The sequence below is a fragment of the Marasmius oreades genome, chromosome 1 (genome assembly GCF_018924745.1).
Source record: "Marasmius oreades isolate 03SP1 chromosome 1, whole genome shotgun sequence".
NCBI classification, from domain to species: domain Eukaryota; kingdom Fungi; phylum Basidiomycota; class Agaricomycetes; order Agaricales; family Marasmiaceae; genus Marasmius; species Marasmius oreades.
The window spans coordinates 4,686,291-4,697,556 of NC_057323.1; the positions used below are offsets into that span (position 1 = coordinate 4,686,291).

Sequence of the window (11,266 nt, forward strand, 5' to 3'; positions counted from 1 at the left end):
TTTCACAACCACCATCTTCCATCTTACTCGAAGCAACAACAACATGATGGACCTTGAAGGTCTTCAGAGTCTTACACCAAATGAAGATACCGCTTGTGATCTTGGATCGGACGAGAATCTGACCAAGGCAAACACCACTAGTGCCTCGACAAAAGCATTAAAATTCTTTGATAACAATTGGTATATCTCTGCGAACACGCATTCGAGACGAATGGACCTCATTGGTGACTACGGAGGAAAAGAATTCTTTGTAATTGAAGGTAAGCTTTCGGTCAACTTCCGAAACGTTTCACGAGTTCACTATCGATCTTAATCCAGGGGACTCGCTTCTATCAATAATCTTGGACGACTCACAACTAGCACTAGGACGCGATGGTATTTTCTTGTTTTGTTCTGAGTTCACCCTCGCTCACAAATTATCAACGGCAGATCCTTCATTCCAAGTTCTCCACGCGTACTTTCTCTTAGAGAAATTAATCTACGAGTTCCAGTCACGGGACTCGAATTTTTCCGTCGTTTTCTTTGAAGGTAAGTGCTTCAACGATATTGAAAAGTGATATCATGTGGATCCACTTATACATCGCATCATGTTACCTAAGAAAATCAACATTTTTCCGTCAAAACGAGTCGATCGAGATTTCAGAATGCCTCCCGATTACTTGCACGAAAGATGATGTTTGAACATCTACACAAACCGGACCTTGGTCTGGATGTCAAAGTCTTTCAGAATCCTGGCGATCCGGAATGGAGGGCGTTTTGTGCTCACTCTCGGGTATGCGTACCTTCTCTGTCACGATTGCGGTTCTGATTTGGTACTTAGCCGATGTTCATCATGGTTCATGATGGAGGGAGTGGTAGTACTTCAGGAGAGCTCGACTCCGCAAGGCGAATCATTGCGAGACGTTTTCTCTTTGACATCTCTAGGTCTGGACTTGCGTTTGCCCTGATCAATGGTGCCGAGTATCGAGACTCATCGGTGTGTATTTTTGTGTCAGAGTCGAGTTCGTATTACTTAACAAAGAATCAGATTATCACCTTTGTCTTTGAAAGTAGGATTTCTGTGCAAGCATTGACCCTACCGTCTTCTGTCGAGGGTGCCTGTCTGTCTGCCAGCAAGTCTCTAGACAAGGCTCTTGGTTTACCCCAAAACCTTCCATTGATGTTTGACAGGAAACCCTCCGTCGGCGCTTCTTTGGGATCCCTGATTCGTAGCGATTTGAAGGACTCGCTTCCAGAAGAGTTATTTCTCTTCCTTCTTCATTCCATCCTTCTTCCTTCCATTCCCGTTTCCTCACGGGCCCGACGACTTCCCTCATTAAACACGGATCTGACGAAAAGTTTGATCACCGTTACTTTGCCATCAATCTATGGACTGCTGGCGTCATCATCTGGGCGTTCCCCCGATATCGATGGGCGCGTTTTTATGGAGCTGATACGTTTTTTTGTAAACGGAAAAGGATCCCTCCGGTCCTTTCCTACCCATGTTGTCAAGCAAGCTCAAGAGATTTGGGACTCTAACCATGGACCCCCTCTCAACTTCCCTTCCTTTGTCAAGGTATATCAAAATCCTAATGTAAACGGCGGTCACCAAAGACAGAGGAACCGACCTACGCATGCACTGCTTCCCTTCGAGAATAAGGTATTCGACGTCGCCTTAACATCGGTCAAGGTTCGCCAATCCGATATCGATAAACGGCTGGTTTCCATTTTTGGCGATGATGTCTTGGTCATAGATACTCAGCATTGGCATAACAGAAGCAAGTCTATCTTGCCTTCGTATTTGGGTGGAAAGACGAGTCAGCCCGCTGATGGATGGGAAAGAAGTCGGTGGCTGAGAAGAGAGCAACGAGCACAAGCTACTCTCCAGCAGCAGGCTGCTTCACTTACCGGGGCATCAGGAAAAATGCTGCAGAAGGTCATCATTCCATCCGTTGGGATTAACCATCCCCGCGAGTCGAAGCGTGATGGTGTCGCTGGCACCAACGCGAAGCTGCACGACAAGGTACGTGGTCACTGTTGTCGCTTCGGACCCTCTGTCTCACTCTTTTTCCATAGACCAAAAAAGGTTCGGGTGCCGACAAAGTTCGCGCCAAAATACAAGCGGAGAAGACGAAAAAACTCGAATGCGAGGCAAGCGACTGGTTAGCTAGCAAGCTTCGCGGGCTCCACAAGGATACCTTCGACGAGCAGTTGGCGAAGTTGGAGGACATCAAACGTAGTCACAACGCGAATGCGACTTTCCCTCCGATTGCGGTACAGCTGCGGGTGTACGAGGTGAACCTTCGTCTCAAGCAGTGGGCAGGCTTAGGGCGAGAAGTGAGGGATCAATTCATTGTCTTGATACTTCGGCTATTGCAGGAGATCAATGCTCTTGATGCTCCGGTATCTGGGGATTGCTCCAAGTTCCTCAGTGACGTTTGCTCTACTCTGGGGTTTTCGGCATGTTATGAAGCCTTGATACCTCAGATAGACAAGGAGCGACCGACTCTACCCTTTAAACCTATCAAGCTCTTGCATAAACGAGATGGAGACTTGGTTCATCCTTTCATGAAAATCGAGGTTCCCCATTACGAGTGGCAGCTCGAACATTTTGGTGATTTCATGGACCGTTCGGTGGATGGTGCTCCCGACACTAGAGTCTCCTTCACACCCGATGGATGGCAGAGGAAAATATTAGATGCCATTGACAATCACGAATCTATCTTGGCACTGGGTATGCTGTTCTTTGCACTGTCCCCATTACTACGAAACTAACTCGGTCTACTTAGCTCCTACAAGTGCGGGGAAAACGTTCATATCCTTCTATGCGATGGAAAAAGTTCTACGCGAATCTGATAGGGGCGTTGTTGTCTACGTCGCCCCGACCAAAGCATTGGTAAACCAAATCGCTGCAGAGGTTTACGGTCGTTTTAGCAAGAATTACAAAGGCAATGGTAACGTTCTTCCTACGTACGAGAACTTACACCTATACCTGACGCTCATGATCTTAGAAACATTACTTGCTGTTCATACACGAGACACTCGATCTGGAGACATTCAACGAGCGCAAATCTTGGTGACGGTGCCCGAAATGTTCGGAATTCTTCTTCTTTCACCGACTTTGGCGGCAAACTGGACGGGACGTATAAAAAGGTAACTTCATTAACATGTGTCAACCCCGACCGGGTGCAAAACTGAGCTGGTGTTTAGGATCATTTTGGATGAGATTCATTCTATTGGTCAAGATGAGGGCGGTACTGTTTGGGAACAAATCATCCTTATGGCACCGTGCCCAATCATGTACGTTCTATATTCCACTCCACATCCAAACCACAACATTGATATCACTACAGAGGTCTATCAGCCACTGTCGGCTCCCCTGAAAAGTTCAATACTTGGCTGGAATCCGTTCAGGTATCGCGTCAACTTGGCCACACCTATGTCCACCATCCGCACCGCTACAGTCATCTTCGTAAATATTTCTATAACCCTCCGAAGTCGCGGTACGTCTTTAGGGGACTCGAAGATCACACCGACTCGCAGGGTATGTGGTTCATACATCCTTTATCTCTCCTCGACGTCCATTCAACGTCTATGCCTTCTGATCTGGCTCTGGAGGCCAGGGACTGTTTAACGCTTTACAAAGCCCTCAAGTCTCGTTCTTTGGTCCCTGAAGCCTTGGAACCTCACAAATTCTTTTCCACCGTCAAGGGGCTCATTTCGCAGAGAGATGTACTCCGATACGAGAAGGGGCTGAAGAACATCTTATCTGATATAATTAGACAAGAACGAAAAACCGACGACGACGATTTCACCACGGTGATTTCAACATTGGGAAATCCAAAATTGAATAAGAGCGAAGCGGACCGTGGCATGAATAAAAGGCAATTCAAAGACAATTTTCTGGTGCTCGTATGTGATCTTCACGCTCAAGATAACCTGGTTCGTTCTTGGTTTTTTTCTAGCTGCTTCAATGAAGCTTAATTTCTTCGAAGCCCGCAATTTTCTTCTCCTTTGACCGGACGGAATGTGAAGACATGGCACGGTCTTTGACCAACGCCCTCACTGAAGCGGAGAAACAATGGCGGGAGACTAGTCCTCAATGGGAAGCTAAACTCACGCAGGTGGAGAAATGGAGGGAACAGGACAAGGCACGACGACGACAACGTGAGCGTGAAGCGAAGCAAAAGCAGGATAAGGATACTGTACGGGATGATTCGTCTTCCACAAGTTGGGAAGCTTCGTTCGATGAAAGCGATCCTTCGCCCGACTTTTCATTCGCTGGACGCTTTACCGGCACGAAGCAAGATTTGAAACAACTCTTTTGGAGGTTGAAAAAGTGGGGAAAGACGCCAAACTGGGCGTTGAATGCGCTGAAGAGAGGTATTGCCGTGCATCATGCTGGAATGTCCAAGATGTATAGGACAACAATAGAGAGGTATGATGTCGTTCTGGTTTTCCCGCTTCCAAGCGCGCCCTCACGTGTTATTTCCCCTCTTAGCCTCTTCCGTCAAGGATTCATTAGTGTGATGATTTCGACAGGAGAGTTGTTACTTCTGATGTTGTTTACCCTGTCCTTATCAAGGCCATTCTTATAGGCACTCTCGCTCTTGGTATCAATGCACCAGCCAAGACGTCCGTCTTTATTGGCGATTCCCCCTTTTTGACAGCGTTGATGGTGAGTGAAGAGAGTATAATATTGGTGGCATCTGTCACTCATAACTCGATCTAAAGTATCGACAATGCGCCGGACGAGCGGGTCGACGTGGTTTCGACCTTCGCGGTAACGTTGTATTCTACGGAATTCCATATTCCCGTGTGCAGCGTTTGGTCCTTTCTCAGCTTCCGGACCTTGGTGACTCATTCCCACTCACCACGACTCTCATTCTTCGATTCTTCAATCTCTTGGTAGGCTCCGGCAACGCCGAATTCTCTGTAAATTGCATCAAGAGCATTTTAAACCTTCCTCGAATCAGCCATCGTTCGGAGTTCGGCCAGGACCAGCTTCTCCATCACGTCCGATTCAGTATAGAGTACTTGAGATCTAGTGGACTCTTGAATAGAGAGGGCCAGCCAACGAATCTATTTGGGATGGCGTCACATCTTTATGTGAGTCCATTGTCGTTGCCTTCGTAGGGCTCGCCGATTGCTCATTCATCCTTAGTATACCGAACCCAGCAATTTCGCCTTGGTGCATCTTTTTGAAAGCGGTATTATCCACAACATCTGCTCCGGTTCAGAAGTTGAAGCCGAATCTGAATTACTGCTCCTCCTTGCTCATCTATTCGGCAGGGTCTATATTGCACCGAACGCAGCTCAACCAGAGGCCATAGCCAGGCTTCGAAAGATTTATCCCTCCCATATCATCCTCCCGAACCTTCCGGTTCGCGTTGGCGAACAACTCCGAAAACATGACCAGAAAATATTGGAAATCTTCTCCGGTTACGCAGTTTCCTATGCCAATGAGCATATGCAGTCTACCATTGACAATGCTCTGCCCTTGAGTGGCGTATATGCTTTCGATCACCAGTTGAAGTCCAATCCTTTCCTCGATCATCTTGCTCAGACCTCCCTTCAGCCCGTCGCTCGTTCTATCTTTGCTGCCAACTCGGGCCTCGATGACAACTTTAGAAGCGTGAAAGACCTGGTTCATACGGTTCGAAAAGGGATCCATCTACACGAACACGCAATCCCCTCGATGATGCATCTCGTTGCACACAGTGACGCTGAGTCTGCAGAGATTCCGGAGCATCAGCTCAATGGATATCTCGTCGATTTTTATAGCCATGGTCAGGTTAGTACTTTAGCAGCAGCAAATGGCATCCGGAGAGGCGATGTGTGGTACCTGCTCGAAAACTTTGACTTGGTTCTCAGGACGATCAAAGCGAGTTTGCAAGAGCTTTTGTTGCAGCTTTCGGTGGCTAGAAATAAAAATTCCGATGACGGATCTTTGCAAGATGGATACGAGGGGGAGGAAGGCACCGACAGCGATGATGATGAAGGGGAGATGGTAGGATTCAAACGACCGCCCGGCACTGCAGAGAGAGATTGGAGGGTTTATAAGGTTGTTGAACGAATTTTTGATACGTTCACGAAAAGGTTCCGTGACATGTGGGCGTAGATCATTCAGCCTTGTAGTTACTTCGATGCATAATATGATACTTCCACCGTGACTCGCGAGCAAGACGTCATTATCCAATCGAACGGTGATATGGTTCCTCTCTGGACTGAGCTAATTCCTAGGTCTGGAAATGATAGGCCGGTATCGCGTCGACGTTCGCGCAAATACATGTGGGCGTATATCATTCAGCCTTGATACAGATTCTATATTTCCTTTTGATAAGCACCGTTATCTTGTACCGAGCTCGCTGTGCCGCGGTTTTGCTCATCGGGAGCCTTTGAAACAAAGATGTTATGGGCGGAGGTTGTCAGCGATCGCTTGGGATGAAGCTACGGGAAGGGTTTGCATTGCTTCGGAACGGGATATGAAAATTGTAGCGATGGATTATGCAAAAGAATCCACCTAGTCTGAGAGGAGGTGGCAAAGAGCACGAGAGATGGTGCTTTCTAAGGATGAAGGGAGTGGATGTGATGCATCGGCGCGGTGGTTCATTGAATAACTTGCAATTCTTCAAAAATGTGTACTCGCTTATCTATGGGCGTTACAACCAATAACATACAGCACTCTAGATGAAATTACCTATGCTTTAGAATTTATATACCTAAAAAGCGGATTAAGTCGCTGATATTCCAAGAGAAATGACGTTAATGAACGCACCTGGTCCTCGGTGTAACCAAGGTCCTTCAGTTGACCAGCAAGCTCTCCCTGTTTCATTCCATCCTTCTTTCCAGCTAGAGAAGCGACTTGAGGAGGAGGTCCTGGAGATGGAGACAATGAAGTAGGGGCCGCAATAGGAAGCATACAAAAACTCACCACATATGAACACCTTGACCTTCTCCTTCAAGCTAGGAGGTGCGACGTGCTTTTGCAAAAGCTCCTTGCCAATGAATCCAGACGGTCCCTCCCATCCTTGAGGGGGTTTATCAAGGATGTATACAACATCAAACTTGTTCGGGTGTTTCTTCTTGAGGGCATCGAGCTCAGATCGGAGAAGAATATCAGCTTCAGTGACGTTGGAGAAGAGTAGAGTAAATTTGGTGGTGTTGGAACTGTCGGCTAGAGCATGGCTAACGACTTGGTAGAGTGGAGTGCTATGAGCGAATTTGATTTTAGGGAACCGGGATGTAGCTCGGAATTCGTTTTTCGACTAAGGAACTTACATCCCACTTCCACCCCCGATCAATGCGACTTCGTCGAGTTCATTCACTGATTTTTGAAAATCGCGTCAGAATTCTGTGATATTTTAAAATTTTACCCGGGAGAAGCTGTAACGTACTTTTCCATGGCCACTTTGGGATTGGACCTTTAATGGCCAGTGTATCGCCTTCCTGGGGTTCGTTGAGCTCCGCTCGAGAGTCGAATAACGATTGGGTATCATACCTTGAGGGAGTGGATATGCTTTGAAGCATTTCCTTGTTCATACTTCTTGACAAGAAGTGTCAACTCTCCGGCTTTGTCCGGGGGAGAGATGGGAGTATAAGGGCGAATGATAGGCTTGCCGTTGGCGTCTTTGAGAGCCTCTGGGTCAGACGACTTGACCACAAGACAGGAAGCAACGGGTAGCAACGAGGCCTCGTTATTGGGTAGTTCAAAAATGAACCTAAGAGATTATGAGGTCAACGGTGAGGTCAGTGCTATTGAGATAGAACACGGACTCGGATGTATTGTGGTTGTACGGAATGACCTTTTTCAGCTTGAAATCGATGAATTTCTCTGGATTCAAAGGGCTCTTTTCTTGTTTTGGTTTCGCGGACGATTCAAGATATACATAAGTACCAACTCCTACCGTTCCCGCGCCAAGGAGATAGAAGGGCAAGTTGGACTTTTTGGCTGCCTCTGGAGCCGTTGCATACGGACGACGTGCCGTTTGCAGTAGCTGGGACCTAAACTGAATCGGATATTAGGGAAATTTTCACGGAGAATTGGGTAAACAGACGCACCAGAGAACGAGTTGAGGCAGTGGCAAGAAAGGACATGGTATACTGTACTGGAGTGTAGGGAAGCGACGGCCGTCCGACCGTGACAAGTCCCAACCGTAGAAAAGTTAGCGACAGGGCATGGGTTACCCGTGACGGTCGCCTATTGTAGCGACACCGTTCAAATGTCTGCCATACTTAGATAACAATGGCTTGTGAAGGCTCCATTATGATTCAGCTACGACTTAAGACAGAATAATTTTGAATAACTACAGCTTCTACAGTAAGTTCTGATACAGTGATGGCAGCGACGACAAAAAAGCAAGCAACTGGTCCACCTCAGCATCTCATCGAGAGAATTGAGCATCTCAGCTCGCTCATGCACAACCTTCCCGACAATCTCCCACTCAATCCTCCTCACACCGACTCTTCCTATCATTTTAGTCTTGACCGCGACGAATTTGAGGAACGTGGAGTCCTCGGGGCAGTTTCTCGCACATTGGAAGTCTGTTTTGGACAGAATCGTGATGGGGTTATCGAGTTTAAGGAGAAAGGAATGAGGTTGACTCGAGATCTGCCAAAAATGTTGAAGGAGGCAGTGAAGGAGATGTCAGTATTCGACCGCGAAGTTTTTGCAGAGGCCTGGATTGAGAGGTTGATACATGATGCAAAACGAGTTGGTGCAACTGCAAAGAAACGTAAAGCCGAGGAACCAGCTAGTCAATCCTACAAAAAAGCACGACCCAGTTCAATCATTCAATTGGACTCAGATGACTCACCAACTGAAATGTCTGATTCGGAACCCCCTCTACAAGTGTCCATTGCTCCACATCCCAAGCCCAAATTACCAACCAAGCAGACAACTCTTCCATTTGCCAAAGACACCCGAACTGAAGAGGAGAAGCAGGAGGAGTGCTTGAGGAATATGAGGCTGGCTAGTCAGAGGATGAAAGATTGGAAAGAGAAAGAGAGGAGGAAGCAACAAACAAAAGTTGAACGAGAGCGGGAGCTGGGAAGATTGCGTCAGCAGAAGCACCGGGCACAGAAAAAGAAGGAAAAGGAAGATGATAGAGAGCCCGCCAAGTCAAATATGAACAGTGTTCTTGCGAAAGGTGCAGCTGCCGAAGCTGCAGGATCTTCTCTCAACCCAGCCGACATTCCCGAGCTGTCTCGTGCAGGATATGAAGGTTGGAGGAAGGAGAGAAATGGTTTCAAGAATGGGGCAGTCCAGAAACGGGCACGACGTACAAATTGGTTCCATCCTTTTTTGTGGGTTCACATTGAAAAAGCCATGATAAAGGCAGACTGGAGTCCGTCAGGTGCATTGACGATTTTAAAGCAAGAACAGCCTGCAATTTTCGGAACGATGCATCGTGGTACACTTGGGAAGTGGAAGGAAGTAGGAGAGCGTGCTTTCACGGCAACCACCTTGCAATCCGTATCCAACCGACACACTCTTCTTGGCACTGGGCGTGTCGGAGCTCTTACCAAACACAAAGATATTGTTGACGCAATCAAGCACGCAATCATCAGCCTTCGGACTTCGGGATTAGCTGTCAATGTTGGCATTGCACGTTCTATCATGCTGGCCATTATCAAAGAACAAAAACCTGAGATTCTCAGTGAACATTTTGAATGTTCGGAGCGGTTTGTTCGAGATTTCCTGCAAAGCACTCTCAATTACACAATCCGAAAAGGCACTCGAGCAGCGGCACACCTTCCAGCCGATGCTGATGACCAATGTGAACGCACCTTTTATCGCCTCGTTTATCCGATGCTCTGGGATAATATTCCCCCCGAACTCGTCGTCAATGTAGACCAACTCGGAGTATATATTCTTCCAAATGGTTCAATGACCTATCACACAAAGGGCACCAAACAGGTTGACATTGTTGGGAAGGAAGAAAAGCGTGCTTTTACGCTTCTGGTTGCAAGCACTCCTTCTGGAGATTTCCTACCATTTCAACAGGTTTGGGGTGGACGTAGCAAGCTCTCTCTCCCTTCCAAAAATGCTACTGGATTCTCAGAAGCTCTTGACCGGGGTTTTCATTTCGCATTTGCAGCCAGCGAGTCCAGTCAGAGAAGCCATTTTAGTACACTTAAGACGATGAAAGAGTGGGTAGAAAATATTCTGGTCCCTTACATTCAAGGTGTTATTGAGGCCAACGACTTGGATCAAGATCAAAAGGCCATCCTTTTTATTGATGCATATCCAGTTCATACAGGAAAAGATTTCCGAGTTTACATTTACGACGACCACCCTAACATTATCCTCATCTTTGTGCCTGCCAATTGCACGGGAAAATTCCAACCTGCCGACGTCGGTCTTCAACGGCCAATCAAACACTCTTTGAAGCAGGAACTCTTTCGATGGATGGCAGGTGTCCATAAAGAACAGCTCGCTAATGGTGTTCAGGCAGAAGATTTCAAGCTTACAACTTCATATCCAGCACTACGAGATGCATCTGTCGCTGGAATTGTGAAGGTTTACGACTGGATGAAAGGGCCAGATGGACGAGATCTTATTAAGAAGGTGCGCTCTTACCTCTGTTTCGTTTCAGTCCAACACTGACATCTCCGATGTGTCACTTAAATCTAGACATGGGGCCGTTGCACTGCGAAAGGCTTCAACCTTTCAGCAGAATGCTTGACAAGTAAGGAAGCCCGGACTGCAATGAGAAAATATCTACAGGAAGACCCCACACTGTATCAGGAAATTGAGAAGAGATGTGGGAAGGTTTTTGGCGTCGAGTCGGAGGATCATTCTGACGATCTTGATACAGGTGAGGATGACGTTGATGTTCCTCTTGAAGAGGTCGTCAAGGAGACTCTGGGAGAAGAGAGAATGGGTACTACTTATATGCTGAATGGGGACTCTGGTCATCTCGAGAATTCAGGTGACATGGAGAATGTATGGGCATTTGATGACAACGGGAATCTGTGGCGTGAAACTGGTGCAGTACCAGTAGAAGACGATGGGGATAAGGAGAAGTAGTATATAGTTTATGGTTTTTTTTTACAGTTTTTTGAGGAATATATGTCACGATTTTTGTTAACGACGACCCCTTCGTTATCCGTTACATCCTGATATATTAACGACACGACGGGGCCTCCGTTACCGTGACCGTCGCTTCCCTACACTCCAGTACAGTACTGCAGAACGGCGGTTTTCGGACTCGTATCTTGTTCGGGCCGTTCGTTCCCGCCCACACGGGATCTGACGTCGACACTGTATTAGTAATCCCTTTCT

General features: G+C 47.2%; 3 protein-coding genes across 3 annotated transcripts; 2 read left to right on the forward strand and 1 right to left on the reverse strand.

Annotated features, from left to right (window-relative positions):
* Positions 1-43: 43 nt before the first annotated feature.
* E1B28_001703 (uncharacterized protein) lies at positions 44-6,100 on the forward strand (the record flags this gene model as incomplete). Its single annotated transcript, XM_043147660.1, has 16 exons — positions 44-260; positions 319-375; positions 430-528; positions 600-772; positions 821-976; positions 1,028-2,002; positions 2,056-2,713; positions 2,769-2,933; positions 2,991-3,132; positions 3,190-3,279; positions 3,333-3,921; positions 3,975-4,417; positions 4,481-4,505; positions 4,565-4,657; positions 4,714-5,088; positions 5,144-6,100. 16 exons carry the CDS (start codon positions 44-46, stop codon positions 6,098-6,100), a joined length of 5,214 nt encoding a protein of 1,737 aa, XP_043016374.1.
* Positions 6,101-6,562: 462 nt separating this feature from the next.
* E1B28_001704 (uncharacterized protein) lies at positions 6,563-8,155 on the reverse strand. The gene is made up of 9 exons (XM_043147661.1): positions 8,041-8,155; positions 7,756-7,988; positions 7,481-7,700; positions 7,377-7,428; positions 7,261-7,306; positions 6,914-7,191; positions 6,758-6,858; positions 6,680-6,701; positions 6,563-6,627 (listed from the first exon to the last, which is right to left on the reverse strand). The coding sequence occupies exons 1-8, from the start codon at positions 8,074-8,076 to the stop codon at positions 6,687-6,689; spliced, it is 981 nt and encodes a 326-aa protein (XP_043016375.1). The 5' UTR covers positions 8,077-8,155; the 3' UTR covers positions 6,563-6,627; positions 6,680-6,686.
* Positions 8,156-8,317: 162 nt separating this feature from the next.
* Positions 8,318-11,011, forward strand: E1B28_001705 (uncharacterized protein; the record flags this gene model as incomplete). Its single annotated transcript, XM_043147662.1, has 2 exons — positions 8,318-10,549; positions 10,616-11,011. The coding sequence occupies 2 exons, from the start codon at positions 8,318-8,320 to the stop codon at positions 11,009-11,011; spliced, it is 2,628 nt and encodes an 875-aa protein (XP_043016376.1).
* Between the last annotated feature and the right edge of the window lie 255 nt (positions 11,012-11,266).